The 25,134-nt window shown below is 35.3% G+C and overlaps 4 protein-coding genes across 4 annotated transcripts in view; 3 read left to right on the top strand and 1 right to left on the bottom strand.

Annotated features, from left to right (window-relative positions):
- The window catches only part of Liprin-gamma (liprin protein kazrin), a 131,340-nt gene extending 118,310 nt beyond the window's left edge, over positions 1–13,030 (top strand). The window contains exons 9-18 of the mRNA XM_018457568.1: positions 50–139; positions 1,353–1,569; positions 2,871–3,138; positions 3,586–3,933; positions 4,102–4,225; positions 4,595–4,739; positions 7,874–8,066; positions 9,601–9,627; positions 11,862–11,882; positions 12,687–13,030. Of these exons, the coding sequence (XP_018313070.1) occupies positions 50–139; positions 1,353–1,569; positions 2,871–3,138; positions 3,586–3,933; positions 4,102–4,225; positions 4,595–4,739; positions 7,874–8,066; positions 9,601–9,627; positions 11,862–11,882; positions 12,687–12,935 (1,682 nt within the window). The 3' untranslated portion in view covers positions 12,936–13,030. The remainder of the gene's footprint in view (positions 1–49; positions 140–1,352; positions 1,570–2,870; positions 3,139–3,585; positions 3,934–4,101; positions 4,226–4,594; positions 4,740–7,873; positions 8,067–9,600; positions 9,628–11,861; positions 11,883–12,686) is intronic.
- Positions 12,936–15,578, top strand: LOC108728714 (uncharacterized; the record flags this gene model as incomplete). The annotated part of the gene is made up of 1 exon (XM_018457448.1): positions 12,936–15,578. A coding segment is annotated over one exon (336 nt), but the record flags the coding sequence as incomplete, so codon positions are not given.
- Positions 15,579–16,996: 1,418 nt separating this feature from the next.
- Positions 16,997–20,316, bottom strand: LOC108728777 (uncharacterized). The gene is made up of 4 exons (XM_018457532.1): positions 20,106–20,316; positions 18,762–19,402; positions 17,285–17,473; positions 16,997–17,190 (listed from the first exon to the last, which is right to left on the bottom strand). The coding sequence occupies exons 1-4, from the start codon at positions 20,314–20,316 to the stop codon at positions 17,158–17,160; spliced, it is 1,074 nt and encodes a 357-aa protein (XP_018313034.1). The 3' UTR covers positions 16,997–17,157.
- A 579-nt stretch (positions 20,317–20,895) lies between these two features.
- Positions 20,896–24,299, top strand: Eno (alpha-enolase). Its single transcript, XM_018457531.1, has 7 exons — positions 20,896–21,046; positions 21,881–21,992; positions 22,064–22,237; positions 22,342–22,499; positions 22,880–23,180; positions 23,265–23,551; positions 23,665–24,299. Exons 2-7 carry the CDS (start codon positions 21,930–21,932, stop codon positions 23,984–23,986), a joined length of 1,305 nt encoding a protein of 434 aa, XP_018313033.1. The 5' UTR covers positions 20,896–21,046; positions 21,881–21,929; the 3' UTR covers positions 23,987–24,299.
- The last annotated feature ends 835 nt before the right edge of the window (positions 24,300–25,134 follow it).

Below are 25,134 nucleotides of genomic sequence, written 5' to 3'. Positions count from 1 at the left end.
TCCTCCCTTTACTGTAAAATTGATGTCCTTTATATATATTTCCGCGCAGGCACGCCGACAATTACGGTCGAGGGCAGCGGTCTCGACATGGACAGCATCTCCGTGGTATCCTCCGTAGCACCACCCCACATATACCAATGTAAGTGTCCAAGAACATAAATCACTGATCGTCGTCACCTCCCTTGTCACTCAGCGCTCTCTCCTGCCACCCTTGTCCTGTCGTAATCCGAAGCGCCTCTGCTGCTTCTCAATGTATGCGACTTTTTCTCTTTTCCTCTGACCGTAATCGATTTTCTTTCATCAGCGAAGGGTGGCTGGACCAGTGGCCGATCGCGAACACGTCGAAATGCGCAGGATTGCAATCTTAATAATTTTTTAACTTATAGATAATTACGAGTCGCCTTAAAATATTTGTAAAATAGCTGAGAATCCATTGATGTTTCTTCTTTGCGGATTTCTAAAGCTTTTTAAAGTCACGATAATCCGAAAAAACGAACGGCACGATCGCTATCATATTCTGGTCACTTTGTAGTCATTTATCTCTTGGTGCGTGCGTGCGCGCGGGCGTGCGTGTGTGTGTGGGTGTGTGTGTGTGTGTGTGTGTGTGTGTGTGTGAATGCGTCTTAATATGATGGTCCGAAAGGAATCGAGAGCGCTCACCGAATAAATCATCGTTTTTCTCGATGCGTGAAAGCCTAACTGATGCCGAAGGCCCCCAAGGATGTCTTCGATACAAGTCCTGCCTGTTATATAGCCTGAATGCATGCGCATGTACATACCGTAAACCTGATGGAGATGACAAGAACGAGCTATGCCCACGAAAAGGACTTTTTGCACGCGAGCAGGATCGCTGCACGACGCGCTGTGTGTTCTTTATGTGACTTGCATCGATTATCATTCGCTGTGTTACGGAACAGGATAACGCTTGACGAAAAAGCCATACATGAAACGCGATTTTCATGTACAGTATAAAAAAAAAATAGCATCATCCGAAGAAACGTGAATGAATAATTAATAACTTGTCGATGGCCCGATTTGACTTGCCGTGACATCCTGCCGTGTCCAATTATTGACAAATTATCATTCACGTTCTTTCTTTGTCATATATTTGTTTCAACATGACAAAAATATCTTTTCGTGCCTGAGTAATATTTACGTGACATGCAATCGTTGAATAACTCAATGTTTATCGACGGTTTTCCATTTAACACATCGGGCTTACATCCTTTGCGCAATCTCATATTTCATTACATTTCGAATTATTTCTATCGCTCTTTCTATTCTCGTATCAAGTGCTCGAGAGCGTTACGGAAATCGACGATACACCGATACGCGTGTTCTTCTATTTACAGCTGCGACTACACCGAAGGACTGCAGCCCCACACTGTCGCCGCTGAACGCATTTTCAAGGTCTATGGACAATTCCTCGCTATCGCGATCGGTCGAGCAGCTATCCAGCCCGCTGGAATCTGAACCGAGGAGGAACAAGCAGCCACCACCTGTCGTTGCACCTGCCGCGCATTCGCGATCGTCCGCCACTCGCGGCGGCACATGGGGATCCATTTCAAGGTGAGGAGCTCGTCCCGTTACAGAAACGTTCAACGTTTTATTGCATAATACGAATCGCACATTGTTCGCCATAAATTCAGTTTCGAAGAGACAATTATATCTTGTGCAATTATTTTTGTTCTCCTTTACACATTGTCCCCGGTAATATCAATTACACATTAATTGAGTGAAGTATCGATTATTTAGCCTATTGCACAAACATTTATTATCAATTACCACCAAGGCAACGAATGATATACTTTATACATAAATATGAGTTTTGTCGCGGCAAATAATTTATACGTAATATAATACAATGTATAATATATAATACAATGCGGGCCGTAAATAATATAGCTTTGACATAAATAAAAAGCATTGGAAAGACATAAACCACTCCATGAACCTTACGGTTTATGTAACGATTCATTCGCACGCTGTTGAATGGTCTTATAAAGTGCACGGCTTGTTCGCATTGATTTTACAATTTCTCACGCGTTTGCACGTAAGTGTAACACCGGTGTACCCTCACTTCTCCGTCGACATTTTTATACTTTGTGATGACTCTTAGTATTACTTCAGCGAAGTGTGTGATTACCACGCAAGTCGTAACAATGTACAAACGAGCGAAATGAGTTCATAACACGATAGAAGGGAAATTGCAACTTTACGACAATGGTTACCAAGTAGAAGTGATGCGAATCTTCGCGCTGTATAGAAATGAACTTGTAAAAGAGACTATCATGTAAAATAATATAGTCTTCTTAAGTAAGACGATCTTTTTTTCTATATAAAAGAAGCATATCGACTTTCCTATGATATTCACTTGGATATTACAGCCGATATCGATGAAAGACTTACATCCGTGACGTGCTTTTACCCTAAATAATAGTTGATGTTGAATGGCTGTTTAACTATAGAATATTGCGTAAGATCTTGTAATCCTCCATTATCACTTCGAACATGAGATACAGATTTAGGTTTACCACCAACCGAGGAATCTAATTTCTTATTTTACGAAAAGAATGATTTTGTTGTAGTCTGAGATCTAAAAGGTTTAGATAGATATACTGATCTGACAATAATTTTGTTGGATCATCATAATAATTATTAACAAAATTATTTTCAGACCATCTCTGTATTCAGCTATAAAAGTTTTACATGTTTCAGCAAAATCGTTCTTTCCATGTATGTTTAATATCAATACTTTTAATTATATTATCAATAATAGGACGTACAAATAAAAAAAGATAAAAATATGTTTCTTCGCGGTCAAATACCATGCATCAACGTGAATAAATCGGTGTTCTCCCTTTTGGCAGAGTATTCGCCCGTTCGCGACATCGAAAGACGGCAAACAGTTCCAGCGGTGGCAGCGGTGGTAACGAGGGCTCAGATGGCTTTGATCCATATCGATCGTGGTCACCGCTCACCGAGGAGGGTTACGCCGAGAAACTTCGTTTACTGCGAGAAGCAGCCTCCGTGCCCATGGAGCGATGGCGAGCCCCGACCGTTTTAGCCTGGTTAGAGGTGGCTCTCGGGATGCCGCAGTATGGTCCACGATGTGCTGAGAATGTCAAATCGGGCAAGGTAAAGGATTTATCACCTGCTTTTATTAGCGAGTTTTAAGCTAGTTTAACCTGTTGATATAATTGTAGAAATTTTTTATTGTTATATATTTCATTCATCAGTTATGACTGATCTTTAATATATTTATTATTCATATCCAGAAACTAATTAGATAATGCCATTATATTTTTACAGACTATTCTTCGAATTATTATGACAATATTAGTTTAACAATTAATTGTCTAAATATAAATACAAACTATCAATGCCGTGAAATCATAATTTTTAATACCTGGACAATAGTCTGAAGAAATCATCGATATAATGATGCACTGTCTGGATAATTAGTTTTGTGATCATGCAAAGTCTTTTTTTAATTTTTATATTTTAGTAACAATTTACAGAATCGTTTCTGATTAAAATACTTGTCGATCAGTTAAATTTTTATTATTGCGATACTAATTTCAGGTCTTACTTGAACTAAATGACGCCGAACTGGAGGCCGGTTTAGGCGTAACTCATCCGCTTCACCGAAAAAAGCTGCGTCTAGCCATCGAGGAACATCGACACCCAAGTCACGTGCGATATCCATGTATCGCCCAGTTAGGTCATACTTGGGTGAGCTCTGAATGGTTGCCAGATCTCGGCTTGGCTCAGTATTCGGAGAGTTTTGCTACCAATATGGTAGACGCACGTATGCTGGACCAGCTGAGCAAGAAGGAACTTGAGAAACTGCTCGGAGTCACGAGGAAGTTTCATCAGGCTAGCATTGTTCATGGTATTCACTTGCTGCGGATGCTAAACTATGATCGACAGGTGAGTGAATTTGTGCTATCGACTGAAATATTATAATGTTATAAGATTTTGCTGAATTCAGAAACCTGTAAAAATAAAGGATGATTAATCAGTTCTTTGTGATTAATTGAACGATGTATAATTGCGGTTGAATAATACCATCAAAGAGATGACGTGCTTTTGTGCTAGGCTCTCGCTGTCAGGAGACATCAATGTGAACAGGTCGACACAGATCCTTTGGTCTGGACGAATCAAAGGTTCATTCGGTGGGCGAGGAATATCGATCTCACGGAATATGCCGAGAATTTGAAAGGTGAATTGTATTTCGGCGAAATCAATTACGTATCTTTAAAATAAAAAATTTTTGCAAACTATAATCTATTGTCATGTATTATATATAATAATTGATTACAGTTTCCAAAATTGTAACATATAAATTTACTATAGAAACGTAAAAATATTCTCTTTATATACATATTTCTTTTGTTTGTAACAAGTTTTTTTAACAAATTTTTATCGTTTTTAACAAATTTTATTGCAGCATAGCACATCTCTCTTTTCAAAATAAAAATACACAGAATATAGAAACTAAAAAAACTGACCTTTCACCTTTAAACTCAATAACATTCATACGAACTGTCGATATCATCTATCTATAACGAGCACAAAAACTCTTCCACAGATTCCGGTGTGCACGGTGCTCTGGTTGTATTGGAACCATCATTCACCGGTGACACTATGGCCACCGCCTTGGGTATACCCCCGGCAAAGCACATGATTAGACGACATCTCACCGCCGAATTAGAAGCGCTCGTTCTACCAGCAAGGTATTCAGTCTACTGTCATCCAGAGGCGACACTGGACAACGCTCACTAATCGGCATGACGTCGTCATTGTTCTCATCGTCATCGAGACAGGACGACGTCTCCGGAACACTAATTGGCACCTGCGAAATCGCGTTCGAACATTCCTCGCCTCGAAGGAATCTCCTTACAACACCTCGTGAATTCGATCATCAATTTCGAGATCCTCGAAGTCACTCAAACTTGTATTAAACTTGCTTTCTCCACGCTTTGTACGTCATAGAAGACACTTTAAACACATACCTCTTGTCGAGTCATGCAGTAAAACGAACATTCCTTTTAAGCTTATAGAGTAACAATATAGGAGATATCGTCATAGCGTAGGGTAACTACTTTATGAAATCAAAGGAACTTATTAAGCTAGTATTAGAGTATCACTTACTATTGAACTTTTTTGTGTGAAAAATTCGTTCTTTTACGAAAAGAACAATTTTCCTGAAATATCTAAATATTTAAATAGATACAGATCTAAAAATAATTTTATTGGGTTAACAATTAAAATAATTATGTAAGAGATTCAAACATGATGAACAATGCTGCAAAAAATTGCAACGTTTTAGCAGCTTGAAAAAATTGAGCGTTTTACATAATTATTTTGATAATCCAATAAAATTTATTTTTAGATCTTTTGGGATCTAACTATTTAACTAACTTTTTGAATCTAGTAAAATTTTTAGATACTTTAGCAAAACGTTTTTCATATTAGAATGTCATTCATTGTCACTTTTGTCATGGATTGATAAAAAAAGAAATAAGAAGGCGCTCAATTCTTCGATCAATCACTTCGACAATCTCGATAGACGAAAGAAAATAAAACGGAATTGAGTTTTTTATGTTCGTCGCGTAAAAACGTTTTTAGGAGATTCCTTTTAAAGACAGGAACGAAGGATGAAATCGTGCCGGTTCGTTTCATTCCTTATCCCCCGATCGATTCGTGCCACATGTCGACCAAAGTCGACGTATTCTCGAAGCAGCAGGTGCAAGTTGTAAAGCAACGAACGACACGTCACTCCGCGTCCAAACCACGTGCAATAATCAAAGTTAAAATCGTTGGACGTGCGTCATAGATCGCACTCGATCGCGATCTCAGTCTTGATCGAGGCAGTAGACATTTTCGCTAGAGCATCAAAGAGCATCAGTCAATTATTTATTTACAGGAATATGTCGCGCGTGGACAAGTAACCGGAAGTGCTTTTTCACTTTCTCTCGGTAGAAGAAATGTTTTCGAGAAACTTTCGCGCGGAAACGGGAAATTGCTGGAAAATTTCGGCAAACCTCGTTTGGCGAAGCTGCGTATTCGTCGCTTATTTATCGCGTGCGATCGATACTCGCGTTTCGCGTCGTAAAATAGCATTAGATCGGGAAAAAAAAAAGAGAAAAAATTGTTACTGTATAGTCGCCGTTAATCGATAGGCAGTTACTTTTCCAGAATTTCTACGAGTAAAGTTAGTTATATCGTGTAAGAGACATATCCGTGAACTTCCGCAAAAGGCTTTCGTAACTGACAGAACGTAATTTAAACGTACTACTAAGGAATTTCGAGACGAAGCTGTAAATATTCCGGAAACCGACTCGGAAATGAAGGAGATATGAAGGGAGTACACGATTTTCATTCGAATTTTATGATACTTCCATGGAACACATAATTAATCGCGACTTTAACTTGACCAGACCCTCATTTAAACTTTTACAGTACCTGTAAAAGTTCTCATTGACGTTAAGTGGACGTCAAGCAGCGCTAAAAATTACTAATGGCCTCTCAATAAATTGCCTTTATCAAGTAAAGCACACCATGTAATCGAAATTGAGCTGAAATGTGAACTCCCTTAATATTGAGCTTTAGATAGAGCATAAGCGCGCTCGCTCGACGATCCTCGGTCGCGATTGATCGTTGTCGAACGCGCTCGTCGCAAATAAAGTACTCGTAGTCTTAATACACATGCCATACCTGGATATATCGGGCATACACACACGTAAATACAATATACAGTTACAATCGACATATATATAAAATGTACATATACAAACATACGCGATTACCACCCAGTGAAACGTGCCGGAGTACTTCGTCGGAGTACTCGGCACAGAATTGCAGCGCGCGATTCGCTGGGTCTGCAGTCCACTCGATCGCGGATCCACCGGTAATGTTTCTCATAGCTGAGCCGTAGCCCACAGCTGCCGCCTGCACTGCACTGCGCTATGTACAGCACATGTTAATCTTAGTGATCGTGGTGTAATCCTTGGTCAGACACCTCACCCTTGCACTACCTTCTACACCCCCGAAAGACTTTCCGAAAGGAGAAAGCGCCTTCCACTATTTAAGCAACCCTTAAGCAAGACTTTTAACATATTTCTGACTATTAAATAAATCATATTAGGTACTGATTATACCCTCTTCTTATTAAGAATGTATGAGAAACTTTTTGTCTTTCCCCCCCGCCCCCTTGCCGTCTTATGGACGTGATTCCCCGAATGTTTCTCTGGCCAGGAATCACACCACATTTGCATTATGATTCCTTTTATCTTTTTCTAATTTTGCCAACTTTAATATTTACATATATATCTTTGATTGTTCGATGTTTACTCTCGTTGACTGGTTAGCGTGGCTGGAAATGCGTTTCGGTTGGTTCTACTCTAGGTGACCATCCTTGGCGTATTGATAGTCCAGTAAACATTATACATTACTCTATATCGGTGGTGCACAAAATGCTTGTGTATGTATATTTATGTTGTAACTAGATATTCATTATAAGATAGATCTCGTTCTATCATTAGACACCTACAGCGAGCCACTGCTAATATTTATCAACGCAATCATTAAAATCAAGGATATTCACAGAACAATAAATAAACAATAAAAAAAAAGCATGAGTTAATTACAGTTGATTATTAAATGTACTTTCTGAAATTCGACAAAGATTTTCCATAAGAATTAAATAAAAATTTTGCAAAAGGAGATATGTATTCAGGGGGTGGTTCGCTGTAATACGTGTCACACGTGTGTGTGTGTCCGAGGTATGTGCATATTAGGCGATCAAGGACGCCAAGGTGTACGCAAGAAGGCGTGCATGAAAAGGATGGTGTGCGTGTGTGCGTAGAGGTCAGCTGGAGGTGGTCCCGAGGAACAGCATCGGCGGGAGTGGCCGTCCGATGAGCACTGCGAGCGCGGGGGGTAGTCTCGGTCGTGGAAGCAGGGCGCTGCACCTACAGCATCACCAGAGTTCGTTGTCGGCCCTTCACATGACGGCGAATCACACCGGCACCGTCGACAGACGCAGATCCAGCCTCAGGGTAACGTACCATTTAGATTCAGCGAGGATCTGGTCCGCGTACAAGCGCGCCAGGAACTCGATGCCGCTCCCCGCCTCGCCTCTGCACTTCCTTTAACTCTTTCGAACGAGGAGTATCATTAATTTGGCCTAATCGTTACCGAGGTAATCATTTTCAAACGTTGCCTTTTAGGTATGCTCAAATTTCAAAGCTCGACAAATCGAGCTTGCATATCTATGTTTGCTTTCTCTTTCATAAAGATACATAAATTGTTACATTGTATAACTATTATATTATATTATATATTAGATTAAATTATGTGATGCAATTAATTGGACTTAATCGTAATTAATCGTGATTCTTGTAATTTAATTGTTTTTATTTGGCTTGGAAAGAGATAAGGATAGTGCGAGATATGTCTCTTAGAGACTTATCTCTTGGCGAGATGCTTTTTTAAGCCTATGCTTGTTTTTACCATGATCATTGCATTGTAGAAAATTTGATATTTAGAGAAATGATATTTATGTGATATTCTTAATATTTATCTCATTAGAATTACATAAATGAATAAACTTCTTCCTTTCATCCAGTTTCTAAGAGAAGAATTGGGAACGGTATAAAATGTAATCTAATTTGCGTTGCAAAATTAAATAAATGTTAAAGTTATTTAATATTTATTTAGCTATCTCATGCCAATAATATATTAATAATCCATTAAGAAATATCCATTATTATTTTCTGCGGTATTGCTTCCTCGATAATTAATTAGGTAAATTAATATAGGTCATACCGACAATCGATTATACAGCACAGACAAACTCATTGAAAAATGCAAAAACTCATCAGGATTAATTCACTATTTCATTTTAAACGCAATCGCAATTTCTTGTGCAGTCATTTACTCCCGTTTCCACGCACACTTTCATGCATCTCATCTGTGCGACTATTGGCTCTTTATTTTTATTAATTATTGGCACGACTGCATGGCATCGCTTAGTTAAGAAAGCTCGCATAATATTCTGCAGCGAAATATTTCCCCCTGATATTATTAATTCTCGTCGAAAAAGAAACAAACCATTTTGAATTGTGGGTAATAATGGTTTTAAAATTGCTTCAGAGTTTTTCTCAACTTTATTTAAAAAAAAATAAACAGAATAATATATATATTTCTTGCAAATTCACACATAGTAACTAAAATTAATGTACAACAGATTATTTTTTAACTTGTCAAATGAAAAATATATTTTTTATCAATTATATAGAATTCCAATATTATATTTTTCTATGCATTTTATAAAACAGTACGAACAACGAAATAGAATGCTACAATGTGCCCTGTTTATTAAAGTTAATAATATAAGTTTGTTACATGAAAAGAGTTTATAATTATACAGTTGCTAAATGAAAATATATCTTAGTCGATTACTTACTAAAAAAATTTCATAGTCCGCTTGAAGTTTCACGCGACGAGAATCAATAACAGAATTTTCACGCTGTGAGCTATGAGCTCAACCTAATGTTAATCATTGTCCCTGCATCCTGTGGATCGTCGCAGACCTGCAGTCTTCTTTACTTGAAAAAGGTTCGGTATTTATTACATATATATCCATTGTTCTTTATTTAAAGTTCTTTGTATACTGTTCTATATTATAGAACATATATTTATTACAAAGCCTATCGATTTGCTACATCATTGCGGATCGATTAATTGCAGTACGTTTTTGCAAAGTCTCCAATAGTCGACAATCTATGAAGATTAATTACAATAGAATCATCAATAAACAAGCCTAGATAATCTTTTAATATTAATTTAACTAATTTTTTTTGCAGGAGATTTTGTAAAATCGTTTTTACGCGAGGGCACATGAGTAAGCAATTGATCGAAACTAATTTTTAGCACTGTTCCAAACAATTTTGATAATTTCCCAGAAAAATTGAGTATGATGCATTACGATCTCAAACTCTCAAATGATTTATTATTAATCCTCAACTATGAAAGCTACACCTAAGTTGCAATCCCAACGGCACAAAAGTTGCAGCAATATTGCTGTAAGTTTTGTGCTGTTGGGGAAAGCATTTTGTTTGAAATACAAAATGCAAGTACTAAACTCCACTTTACGACGATTAATAAAGAAAGTTTTTTCTATAATTTGGAATCTTATAGTTCCAATCGTACAGATTGTGCACATATTAAATTTTCGTTTCAAGTCCAAATGACTCGTGGCTGTAATTGAGGATTAATTTCGTACATGTGTATCTAATCGCGATCAACAACCAGGTTAATGTTTCGATCGGTCGTAAACTCGTGTCCACATCCTTTCCTAGGAAAATAAAATAGGAAACCATCAGTATATATCGGCAAATGTATCGGCATTGTGGAACGACGAAGCGTTTTTCTCGTGTAAACGTTTCCTCGCTCAGAAAAGAAAATTCTCGATCTCGGCGAAGCGGCAGAGAAACGATAAATTTCTGCTTAACGCGATTAATTGATCAACTCTGTTCGAGGCATCGCTTTGCTGAGATCCATATCTCCAGATTTCTCTGGATCTCGACCTCGATTGCACAGACCTGAAAATGCGAGCAAAGGAGTAATCGAACAAAAGGACTGATTGTACAATAGACTTTGGAATAATTGAATAATTATCGTTGTGTCCGGTCTGTCGAGCGCGAGACACCTGAATGCGCGAATATCGATTCATTGAATCAGCGTCAAATAACCGTTTGCAAGGTAAAAGAGAAAAAGACTGATGGAGTACGAGCCTAAGCCTTGCAGTCGTATTATATTATAATTATAGAAAATGAAACAGATCGCGGAAACACCTCTTTCTTATATTTAATCATCTATTTGTACACCTTGTTTCCGTCTTTATAGTCCAATCAGATTGCCAGACAATCTGCCGCGCTGAGAAAAGGATATATACTTGCGCATGAAACACTGGATTTATGCACAAAAAGGGGTTTTTATTCACAAAATAATGAATATTTAAAATCCGAGTTATATATCGAGAAGCGGAAAACGTTAACGAAAATATTTGTACATTTTATTTCTTTACGTGGAAATATTTTATATTTTTTATAAAGTTGTTAATGAAAGATTTAGCAGATTATTTCAATTATTTTAGTAATTAAATCGCAATTTATCTATCGCCGTTGCGGGAATACATCGCAATTGTTTTTTTTTTTTAGGGTGCGTCCAGATTATCGAGCCGAAACTCGAGTTGAAACTCGAGTATTTCGGTAAACATTTGTTATGCGGCTCGGCAAAAAACAATGAAAGTTATGAGCCGAAATGCTCGTGGCTCGAGTTTCAGCTCGATAATCTGAACACACCCTTATATTCTAATAAATTGAATGAGTAAAATGAAGATATCGGGAAAGAGCTATGTAACTAACTAATAAAATATTCAAGAGATTAATCACTCAATGCAACCGCTGAAATTGTACACATTCCATGATTATACTCTATTCTCAGCGCTAAATGTTCACCGACATACGCGTTATGCCACACTGTAAACACTGTATATAACGAGCATATACGTTAGCCGAACACGTGTCCTCCTCATGTATGTAAGCAGAGTGTCCCGTGTCTTCAGGTACATCTTTATAGCGAGTAGCGATTAAAATTATGCATTATGCAGCTCGAATTACGTAGCAAACGTTCGTATTTATAGCGGGCCATTATTTATGACTGCATATGGGCGCCGTGGCGATCCGCGGCCGCCCATCATAATCGATTGTGTAAATATAAATTGACGATATCAATGTGAAAATTCAGCGTGTGGATTCTTAATCGACCTTATTTCGTCCTTTTGCTAGTTGTCGTGGAGGAGCTCACAGGTATGCGTCATTAATATATATGTACACATTTAAGTACATACATTATTCCGTGTAGTGTCCCTCTCATATACATGTTTCCACTAATCCTACTGATCGTATCACTTGAATTATTAAGACCGACGATCAGGATGGGCCCACCAATACACCTGCTGCAAAATGACGAAATAAAAACGGTGGGCTCTCCTCTTTGTCGTAGCACGTGCACCTCCTCCTATCTATATCAACTGCTTTTAATCATTCTGCAAGAATCACTTTGCTACCCAGCGAATCCTAAATCTCTGTATCATGTTCGTTTATCCTTTCACTCTGAAAGATACAGCGGGTGTCGTAGCGAAATTTAGATAGCGATATTTCACTTTCGCGCGAACATTACAAACGTAATAATAAAAAGTTTTGTTACATTAAATAAATTAAACGATGGTTTACTCAAACCGAAATATTAGTATTATTTTTTCTAATATAAAAAAAAGATCTAACTTTTTCACAGCTTAAGCTGCTATCTAAATTTCTATACTCCGTGGTTTCTTTTTATTCAACTCAGTAACGTCTTCAGCAACGCAAAAATTTAAGTGACTAGTAAAAAACGTTTATAAAAGATCCAATTTTTCGGACGTCTTTTAGAAATTTTCTTTAGAACTTTATTCACTCTTTCATATTATCTAAACTGATTCTGTTAGTACTTGAGCACCTCATCCGGTCGCTCATTTGCTCGTAGCTTCTACCTCTCTGAAAAAGTCGAGATCCACCGTCTAAGCAGATTTTACAAGTCCATAATCCCTCTAATCGAGACCCATCTTTTCGCAGGGATCCCTGAGCAGAGCGTTCGGTCTCCGGCCTAGAAGCGAGAAGGCATCACCGTCATCGTCCTCAGACACCGGGAGTCTCGTCAGCCAATGTCAATACATGAGCAGCAGCGTTCGCAGCAACTCGCCACCACCGCCGCAGCTTCCACCGCGGCCAATGTCAACTGGCAGCGGTAAGCGGCATCGACGGGTGAAAAGCATCGGTGACATCGAGTACATAAGCTCAGCCGCGGTCAGCACCCCGGTCTGACAGGAGGGTAGGCCCCATCACTCGGGGCCTTACCGCAGTCTAAGCGAACGCGGTTACTCCTCTTCTTCGTACTCGTCGTCTCAATACGGCTCGTATTCGGGCTACAGCAACGTCCTGGCAGGCGGCGATCAGTACCAGCCGTATCAGCAGCAGTCAGGTGGCAATTACTATCAGCAATTACAGGGCGGTTACTATTCACCGCAGAGTTCTGGACACCCTTTCCCAGGTGTGCAGAGATACGGTAGTCTGGCTGAAGAGGCATGGTCGTCGTGCTCCACCAAAGGAGACGTTCCGGTGGGAGTCTCGAAGACTAATCATAGGACTTACTTAGCTTAGCTTTCTGTCGCAACATTGAAGACTTTTTAAGCTGATGTTCGTTCAAGATTAACACCATGTGCACAACGGTGCCAATGTTGTATTCTCAGAATTAAAAAGTGTATCTCTTTTTTAGATTGACTTTATATTTTATCTTCTTCGTTACATGCGAACGATAATTCAGTGAATATATTTATGGCAAAAAAAAATCGCAAGAATATCATGTGACGCGCTTATCGGAGCCAGATATTAATCAGTGTGATTTTTCATATTTCAAATGTGGCTCGCTATATCAGACACTGTACCTACATGATTTAAAGAGATTATTATCAACAATTAAGAATATATCGCTAAATCTAAGATCCCAAGCTTCTGATACTTCATGTTTTGACATAAGAATGTTATTGAAGTGACCTGATCGAATTTATAATTAATTTGATAAGAGGATTAATGCGATCCCGATAATCCTTGGATAATCATTATCATTACAGTAAACATGATTACACTTGTTACATAATAACAATAATAGACAATACGTTAGCTGGACAATGGATTATGAAAATACGAACAGTTTCGTGCACGTTACGATACAATTATATCTAAAGTTTTAATGAGTGAGTAAATGTTGATGTCAGTTATTTCAGTTATTCTTAATTACAAGGTAATTATACGTCGTACAAATACAGGCAGCATATCGTGATGTTAAGAGGCATATAAAAGAGTCTGACCAAGTTTTATGAACACATCGACCGATATACATATAGCCAATAGAAATAAATAAAGTATAAAAGAGTATAATTATATATATAATCACAGATAAGATTATAAGCGAACTAATAATGAAAACTTTTAGTTCAATCGATGTGTATACTACGGTGACAATATCTCATACAAACGGTATAATTTTTTATTATTATCATTGCGAACGGCATCCCTCTATCGAGATATAATTATAATTTAAATCGTAAAATCATTCCTGTATGTAAGCTAACACGGAAGAATTGTATCGTGAATATCGTTAAAGAATATTTTAGCTTGTGAATCCTTGTGAACGAATGAATGAAGCTTTAACGACATCAGCTTGCTAAAAGATAATCGCAACGACGTGGTTAATTTTGGTAACCCTCGTGTACGTATGCATATAATACGTATGTTTATTGTACTTTTACGTTATTTTCTATCGATGTGTACGTATGTGTGTGAGTTTCCTACAACCACTCAACGGTGGAAACATTATCAGATAAGCTTGAGGCAACACGTTCACTCCAGCTAAGTGTATTAGATACCGTGAAGCTATAATGAATATTGAACAGAATCGCCTCACGAAGACGCCTAGTCTTCCATTATATATTCCATCATATTCCGCAGCACGGTGAAATTGAATACATTCTGTTCTTCGTTATTCTCAAACCAAAAGGAAGAAATCGGGAAATTCAATTGTTGCTGCGAGACCCTTCTCCATCGCATTGACACACGCGAGAGAATTCTCCAAGTACCTATCTTCAAGCTGCAGTCTATGTATAAAAAGTTTAAAAAGAACTGCTCCCAAGACGATTACGATTATAATTTTTTTATTGCGTATGGTATCTATGGTATAATTAATTAATTATGCGACCATCGCGACGCGCACTTTTACAGAAAAGAAACATAAACAAGGCGAGCCACATGATTTAATCTAAGTGCCAGAAAGATTGAATATGCATCGTAATTTGGCACACTGCCGAAATGTACGTTCGGCCCTGTATCATTATATTAATACGTACAATCTCCCCAGTGTTCGTATATTACATTCGCGCGGTCGCAAGGAAGAAGAAAGACGATATTTTGCAGATAATGCACATATTTAACGTGATATTTATTCATAGATTGTAATTATTTCTTGATATTTATGCGTGTTCGACAACCGCGTGTTCGATCGTCGAACTATTTAATTCTACGTCAATCGGAAAACGATCAGGACCACGATATAATATTATTTTATTGCCGGACTAGTATTACCGTCGTTTTGCGAGGTGAAAACGGCGAATTAATACGTTAATTATCGTGACATTCATGTACCTAAGTAATTTATTTATATAAATTCAATTAGGTCTTTAATTTATTTGTATACAATATTATTGCGCAACGCGGCCAATACCTCGCTTGAACGCGACAGATCGACGTGTTCGCTTATTGTATATTGGTCGCAGCATGCGCGATCACACATATTTCGATACAAACCGTTGTAAATGTGCTCAGTAACGTCTGTATATATTTGTGTGTACTGTATCTAAACACGGAAAAGAAATTAAATAAATGATTGCCTTTACTTCTACGCGATAGATCCTTCCGCGAAATAATCATATTCATCAGTATATCTAATATACATTATTATTTTTTTATTTATACAAAATCCATTATATAACATTGCGATGCAAATGAAACATATTCTTTGACAGCATCCTAATATATTTATAATGTAATATATGAACATAATAAATATATAAACAATTATAAGTCGAAATATATAACTATAACTCTCTCAACCCTCGGATACAGCAATAGATCATTAAAACCCGTAACAAAAATTTTAGACAGTTCAATCAGTATATGACTGTTACTATAAAGTTCTATATAATAAGCATATAAAAAGACGTTGAACCTTCTATCAATCGCTGTAAGACGGAGGGTCATTTACATTCTGCACAAACAGGATGCTTTAGATTCTTTAGAATTTAGATGCAGTTTTCATAGCTGTAGTTGGAGGTTATAAATATAAGTATGAGTCTACGTTTTTTAAATAAAATTTTACAATTTTTTCAAAATATACAAATGAATTATAAGATTAAAACATTAATTTAAACATGTCGCCTTATACTTCGAAATATGATGTACAATATTCTCCCATGTGATTTAAAACATTATAATAATATCTCATAATTTAAATGTTCCATCAAGTAGAATGCCTTGGAATTATATTTTTTTATTGTTTTCTCATCAACATTTATACACTTCTTGTCAATATTTTAAGAATTAATTGGTGTTTTTATAATTGAGGATGTCTAAACAAAATAAATAAATTTTTTAATATTTATTGAATAACATAAAGAAAAAAGATGTAGAGAGAGAGAGAGAGAGAGAGAGAGAGAGAGAGAGAGACAGCAAACATAACATAAAAATTAAATTATAAAACTTACAGTTTCCATTTTTCTAATTTTAGTAGTACTATCCGAAATAACAGCTCTATCCCAAGATCTTTTTATATTGGAATTATGTCCTTTTGTTACTCGATCTGTACTTGGTATTATATTAAAATTGATATTTCTGACGACATGAAATAGCAATGTACTGGGAGGTGTAAACAAATTATTTTTCGAAATTCCACAAGAACTTTTTGCAATTTTATTTACACTCGGACTTCTTTCAAGTGATTTTGTCTCTAAAATCTTATTGGAGAACAATTTTTTAACAGATTGACTTACTTTCATTGCTATAAGTGAGGTATTCGATCGATTTGAAACGTTTGATTTCGTATCGACAGGAAATGGTGTCGATGTATATATATAATTCGTAGATACTTTAGAACATGTTTTATTACGCGATACGTTAGAGCTTCTTCCAGAAACATTTACATCTTTTTTATTACTACTAATATAAGGCGTAATACATTTGTTATTCATATTTATCATTTCCTGTGAATTTTTCTCATTATCTTGAATTTGTGTTATCCCTTTCAGCAAGTTTTGATTTACCGGTATGATTTTCTTTTTACTAACTGTCTTTTTCTTAATTCCAGTAGATTTTACAAAAAGCGACTGATCCCTTTGCCAACATTTAGCACGAAGTTCCTCCAATTTTGCAAATCGCGAATCGCAATCCTTTATTTGTAGGTTCATCGTGTCCCAAAATCCATGTAAATCCATACAAGTTACCAGCATGTTACCGTCTTTTCTCTCGCAATCTAGTATTAAATCATAAAATTGTTTAAACTTATGTTTAATTAACATAGTTGTTTGTCCTACTGCTTGATTAATTCGGTAACAACTATCCTCTACATCATCCGTTTGTGATTGAATTTCCGTCCATTTCTCGCAAAGTTTTTGAAGCCTATTTTCTTCTTCATACAACAGACGTTTAAAATATGTAACGTTATATTTCGTTTCTTTTACTGGCACATCAGAATTGTTTGTTGTATCAGCTCTTACTGCAAGTTGTATATCGAATAGTTCTGACGAACCTGGAAGCTGATAATAAAACTCAAAATTTCCTCGTTTATTTCATTTGATATTATTTATAAATATATACAACAATAAAAATATTTACATTAACGAAAAAAGAAAATTGCTTGAAAAATCTATCTTTTCTGAAATATTTAATTAATACTGATAATATAAGAGCGTAGCAGTGCGACATAGTGGACAGAGCGAGCCGACTATGTTAAGGGACTCGGTTTCGATCAAGAAACCTTTAAACGCTCGTTGCTTCTCTTTGATGGTCTGGCAAATCACCAGGAATATCTATTGTCAAGAAAACCTTTCGAACTTGCCGTTCGGAACCGGCGTTAAATTGTAGATAGTATGTCTGCGTACAACTTGCGTGCGTACCGCGGACATATGTACATACGTACAAAAGGTGGATGCTAGCTGTTCCGACTTTGGGATGTTAAGGCCATGGCACACACCTTTCATAACAGTAATCATAAGACGTACCGTAAGAATCAGCTAATTAAAATTAAGAATTCAAAAGAATTCTCGACCGATTGGCTGATTCTTAGGCGTTGTCTACAATATGCGAAGTAAGTTTGGTTTAAGAAGTAAGAGTAAGATATTGATCAATCAGAGTCGATTATTCTTTTCACAATCGACTGTGATTGGTGAATTTCTTACTCTTACTTCTTAAACCAAGCTTACTTCACATATTGTAGACGACACCTAAGAAATTGATCAATCAGTTGATTATTCTTTTCACAATCGACTGTGATTGGTGAATTTCTTACTCTTACTTCTTAAACCAAGCTTACTACGTGTATTGTAGACGGGCCATTATGCGTCGTCTATAATATGCGAAGTAAGCTTGGTTTAAAAAGTAAAAGTAATAAATTGACCAATCACCAAGCTTACTACGTGTATTGTAGACGGGCCATTATGCGTCGTCTATAATTTACTTTTTAAACCAAGCTTACTTCGCATATTATAGACGACGCATAATGGCCCGTCTACAATATACGTATTAAAGCCGGCGGCACACGATGCTTGTTTTCCTGCTGGATTCCTAGCTGGATTAGAATCTTGCCATCGTATTGGCTGCGGTACTGACAGTGTCAACATCGTAGCCAATATGGTAGCAAGAATTTATTCTAGCAATCCAGCAAAAAAACAAACATCGTGTGCCGCCGGCTTTAATACGTATATTGTAGACGGGTCTTTACGGAAGGTGCATGTGTGCCATGGCCTTTACGTCATCGAATGAATGAATTGATAACATAAAAAACATGATAACAGAAGAAATAAACAAGATAATTCTAATTTTTACCTTATGTGCAGAAAGTCCTAAAGGTGAAATTTCATCATTGTTGTTCAATCTCAAAATTGTTTGCATTTTTTGCGATAAATCTGAAGTTTCCGATTTAATTGGTGATAACATCAACGTGATCGATTCTATAGAACCAAAATTATGAGAAGCTAATTTCTTGTCAGTTGCTTCCATTGAAATATCAGATGCAAAAGCATTATTTTTCTTTAAGGAATTGCTTTCTGTAAGTGTTTTTTCAAGTAAAGATATTCTGAATATTGGTAATTCAGCGGGCGGATTAAATTTATAATCAGAAGGAGCAAACGATTTGGTGACTTCGATTTCGTTATCCGATTTCGTAGAAGACTTTGTCCTGGTCGGAGTTGTAGGCGATTTTTGTTTCATTTCAGCTTTTGCTGCCATTTTAGCTTGTATCCGCTTCTCCGTAGCTTTTGTAATTCCCTTTATAACATTGGAGTTTTTATGCTCTTGAGTAACTGATTTCTTCTTTCTCCTAGATGTCATTGAGTTTGTTGATATCGGAGAATAAATATGATGACGAACGATTCCAACTATAAACGGAGGCTTTTTATTTGATTTCTTTGCTTTCTCTTTTCTCATCCGCTTCTCTTTCCAATCTGCTACCTTTGTTCTAATTTCATCTGAGATATCAAATATTTCGAAATGACGAAATTTTTTATTCAATGAAATAATTTTTACAAATATATGTATGATAAGCTGTTTTACTTTTTAATAAATAAAGAAAATTTTGTCTAGTGTAAAACTCTTAAAAACTAATTATTTAAAAAAGAATTACGACTCTTATTAATAAATTAAAATTATGTCGTGACATATTATAATGATTCTATGGATTAATTATAATTATATGTATGTCGAAAATTTTAAATAATTCCGTGTTTCTATTCCCAGACAGCACAGAATATTTATGATAAATATTTATTAATATTCATTTTCTGAAATATTATATAGATATTTCATACATATTTTATATATAAAGCTTTATTCGAAATATTATTAAAATATAGACTAAATATTTTATGCAATATTTTAATATAATACGTCCGAAATTCGCTGTAAGATACATTGGAATTGGCAAGTTTTTGAAATATATACACTATATAAGAAAGAAAAATTGTTCACATTTGACTTAATTTGAATTAATTTAATTCGTTTTTATTTCTTTCGATAAAAAATATATATTTAAGTCAAATATAATATAATATGAACATATATTCTTCAACGAAAGAAATAAATATGTACTATTAAATTAATTTAATCAAGTGAATCATGTTTTCTCAGATACTGGCGTATAACGCGAGCAATTACATAATAATCTCGGGGCACCTTTTTGCGATGTCACTGAACAGGGTGAGGCAATGATTCGATTTTTCTCAAATTCGTTTATTCGACGTTTCTTGCGTTTTTCACATTGTTCTTGACCAAGGCTCAGTCTAATTTTTTCTACAGCTCCAAAATTAGATGGTGGCTTCTTATAACGTACAATGTTATTTTTAATGTTCTTATTTTTTAATTGTACTACTTTCGACTTCATCATGATTCCTCGAATTACAGTTTAGATACGACACTTTTCACCTCTACGAACAGTATGTTTGAATTTCATTTGAAATGTGTGGGCAAAGATGGTTGGCAGTGTTGCCAACCGAGATACGGTGGAATTGTCATATTCCAAACGAAATGGACATTTCTTGAATGGATCCATCTTTTTTTTCCTTCCAAAATTTAGATACATATTTACTTTATTTCAAACATAGAGAATAACAGTGTAAATGAAGAAGAAATCTGAAGATGACAGAAATAAATAAAATAAAGGAAGACCCGTTTTTATTATTCAAATTCTTTTGAACACTGCGATCAACTGTAGTCGAACGCGATTGGTTCGTATCTGTAGATTCAACCGATTGGTTTCGAACACTATCCAAAAGACGCTCAACCATTGGATTGCGAGTATGTCAAATTTGATGATCGAACGCTCAGTAATTAAAAGCGAACTTTTTGCATAATTGCTGCACGATAATGCAAATATAATTTTTCAACGATCCAGGAGCAATATTGGGAGAAAACTATCTCTTAAATAATTATTTCATCGTCCATTATGAAGAGATAAACTCCTTATCTTTCTCTCTGTTAACCTAACATCTCGCGTACATCTTGCAATCGATATCTCTCTGCTTGCATCACAATTGAGCCAACTGAGGAGGTCGTCGGTTAGGTCGAGTCTCATTCCTCGTCAAACGTTTCGTGCAAACTGTCACGCGTCACGTTAGGTGAGCATATTCGGAGCAACGTCTAGCGTGTCAGAGAAATTGCAGTTTATCCTTGCGGATTGAAATAGCGTTTTCGCGAAATTCATTCATGTCTTTCCTTGCACGACCGAACACTTTCAGGAAATGGTGGTACATGCCGGTTACATCGTCTCGTATCGGAACTTCATTAGCATAAGGTCGTTAATAAATCGTGATTTCGCTAATATCGTGATTTTTTGACGTGTAATTATTTTTAATATAAATCAGACATTTCTCGTTTAGATATCGGTTTTCTTCGATATTGAACAGATCGTGGAATGACCTTCACAAGGTCGATATGCGACTTGACAATTATCCGTGATTTATTGACATTTAGCGTTTATATTGGCAATTCAATGTTATAATTTTTAGATTTTCGTAAGATCCACAATTTTATGTAATTGTTTTCTAAATTATACTATAATTTAATGTCAGCTCCTGTATCGTACACTTTGCTGCAATATTCTTGATAGTTGTTTTTCTTCATTTAAAAATTGTGATCGCTTATTTAATTTCGCTTGAATTTATTATATCTTTTTATCATAACAGTTGCTATAATTTGTAAGTAATATCAAACAATTGATCGTATTACATCCAGAAATTATTGGATAATTGTAAATTAAAAAGATTATATCTTTAGCAAAAACACTTTGAACAAACAGCAGTAGTATAGCAAAATTATTATAAGCATATCTTAGAATAATTTTGTAATACAAAGATTCTAATGCAAGAAATAGAAATGGATCTTTACAAATGATTTTTATTTTTAAAAAACCGACACGTTTTATGATTTTTTTGCATTGTTTCATATTTTAGTTCTCTAATCTCAACAAGACTCTTTACATCAGCAAGCAATTGTGTCAAAATGCCTATTAAAAGCATCAAGGCTCGTCAAATCTATGACTCCCGTGGAAACCCCACAGTAGAGGTAATTTATTGAATCTTGAAAATGTAATGTTTTATTGAATATTCTTTTATTAATATTATTTGCTTTTATAGGTCGATCTTGTCACCGAACTTGGACTCTTCCGTGCAGCAGTACCATCTGGTGCCTCTACTGGTGTTCACGAAGCCTTGGAACTGAGGGATAATGATAAATCGAAATATCATGGAAAGTCTGTTTTTAAGGCTATAGAAAACGTAAATTCCATCATTGCTCCTGAATTATTGAAGGTATTCCTATATGTCTGATATGATACAAATATCGAATATTTATTACATAATATTTGAAAGTTGAAAACTTGAAAACATTTGACAAATGTGATATTATTCTCAAGGCCAACATAGAAGTTACACAGCAAACAGATATCGATAATTTCATGCTGAAGCTGGATGGCACACCAAATAAGTCCAAACTTGGAGCGAATGCAATTTTAGGTGTCTCTTTAGCAGTTTGCAAGGCTGGTGCTCAGAAAAAGGGCTTGCCTTTGTATAAGTAAATATATCTCATACAAATCAATCATTTTTACATAAAAAGGAAATTATTTTATATAAATTATAAAGAAATTAAAATATTGTATACAATGGACTTTTTTAAGTAGATTTTTATTTTTTTAAAAAGGTTTTTTATTTTTCCGAAACGTTATATGTAATTTTAAAGTAATCGTAAGTAATCTTTAGTAAAAAAAAAAAAAAAAAAAAAAAAATATTTTTATGTAATATTTTATAAAAATTTTAACATACTTAAAAAAAGATCTACAAAATGCACACTTTTATGCTTCGAGATAAAACTGCTCTTTCTTGAAGTAAAATTATTTTTCTACATAGTTTTTTTGTAAAGATAAAACATCTAAATTTAAAATATTCATATTACAGGCATATTGCTGAGTTGGCTGGTAATAATGACATAATCTTGCCGGTACCAGCATTCAATGTTATTAACGGAGGTTCTCATGCTGGAAACAAGCTAGCTATGCAAGAGTTTATGATCTTGCCTACTGGCGCATCTAACTTCACAGAAGCGATGAAAATGGGCAGTGAAGTCTATCATCACTTGAAGGCAGGTATCAAGAAGAAGTTCGGCCTCGATGCCACGGCGGTCGGTGACGAGGGTGGTTTTGCACCAAACATTTTGGAAAACAAAGAAGCTCTTAATTTGATCATAAATGCTATTAAGGTAAACTGTGAGATTTATAATTCGAATGCATTTGTTATTTTATGATAATCGACAGCTTGCAATAATTTTGTTCTGAATGTATAGACCGCTGGTTATGAAGGAAAGATCAAAATTGGCATGGACGTTGCCGCTTCTGAATTCCACAAAAATGGAAAGTACGACTTGGATTTCAAGAATGAGAAGTCTGATCCAAGCACATACCTGGAACCAGAAGCGCTAAAGAATTTGTACTTGGAATTTGTCAAAGAATTCCCGATTGTATCGATTGAAGATCCTTTTGATCAGGATGGCTGGGATTCTTGGACGTCTATGACCGCGGCTACTCCTATTCAAATTGTCGGTGACGATCTTACCGTCACAAATCCCGAGAGGTAACAAATAAAATAAAAGCTTTATCTGCTGTTACCATTTTAAATTAAACTTGCTCGTGTAAAAAGTTAAATTAAACTTTCTTGTATGTTTATTGTATGCTGTTACTTTACAGAATTAAGACGGCTATTGAGAAGAAAGCTTGCAACTGTCTATTATTAAAAGTCAATCAAATTGGTAGTGTGACCGAATCCATCAATGCTCATAATCTCGCCAAGAGTAACGGTTGGGGTACTATGGTCTCTCATCGTTCTGGAGAAACGGAGGATACATTTATTGCCGACTTGGTCGTTGGTCTTTCGACTGGCCAAATTAAGACGGGCGCACCCTGCCGTTCGGAACGTTTGGCCAAGTATAATCAGATCTTACGTATCGAGGAGGAGCTTGGAGCAGACGCGAAATACGCTGGAGAGAAATTCCGCAAACCTCACGCCTAAAGATAACTATCATAGTCCATTATCGCACAATTTTAACAGTCCGTAATGTTATGTCAATCAGTTATTCATTTTGTAATCATTCTAGGTACAGTGTATTTTGAAGACATATCTTTCTTAATCCAGATAAACAATTCATGATATACATCATGCACAATAATAGAGATTATGTCAAATATGATACAGTTGTCACGTTAGGAATCCATAGAAAGGAGATTTATTCTATAGAGAACGAAAAAAGATTTAAAGTTGACAATATTATAGTTCTCCTTTTTTGTTTTATTAATTTATTAAGCCATTAATAATTTTCATTTTTATTTTTACGAGATATAAATGTTATAAAAAATTAATAATGTCAACTATATATTTAAAACTCTGTAAACAATATATCGAAGAGGGATATATCGAAACATGAATATATTAAAGAAATACATTAATAAACATAAAAAGATGTTATATAACGATTATAGATATCTCTATATATGTAACATATAAAAAAAGAAAAACATATGAAAATCTATAGATTGTAATAAACATTGTTCCCGAAATCATATCTGTAAAAATAAACGTAAAAGAAGTTCAAATAAAATTTAATTCGGACTAAAATGGATTAAATTATACAAGATCTTTTACCATCCCCGCCAATTATATTCGATATTCTTTGCATTTTATACTTCTTAATTTATTATTTTATACAGAATATAATTTAATATCATAATAAAATACAATATAAAATTATAAAATACAATATAATAAAACGTACAATGTATACATAAATAAGATAGAAATATAATATATTACAATACAAAATATAGTAAGTTTTACATATATATATATATAGATATAAATATGTAGCTTATAAAATATTTTATTAAAAGAGAATGATGATGTGTAATAACAAAATTCATCATTTTTTACAAGGTATATACAACTATCATTAAACAATTACAAATTTTTTACACGATAATGTAATCAAAAAGATGATTAAAAATTTATCGATTTTGTCTTTTAATACAAAACAGTATTGTGATTGCTAACCTCTTGCAAAATTATCAAAAAACAATTAACGCGTAAAAAGATACGCGAATATAGTAATGATAAAACAATAAGTCGGTATATATATTATCTATCGCTTCTTATTTTTTAAAGAA

This window comes from Mycetomoellerius zeteki, unplaced genomic scaffold (assembly GCF_001594055.1).
Source record: "Mycetomoellerius zeteki isolate Tzet28-1 unplaced genomic scaffold, Tzet1.0 scaffold64, whole genome shotgun sequence".
NCBI lineage: Eukaryota > Metazoa > Arthropoda > Insecta > Hymenoptera > Formicidae > Mycetomoellerius > Mycetomoellerius zeteki.
Note: the sequence above shows the minus strand (reverse complement) of the source record. Positions and strands in the feature narration are given on the sequence as shown.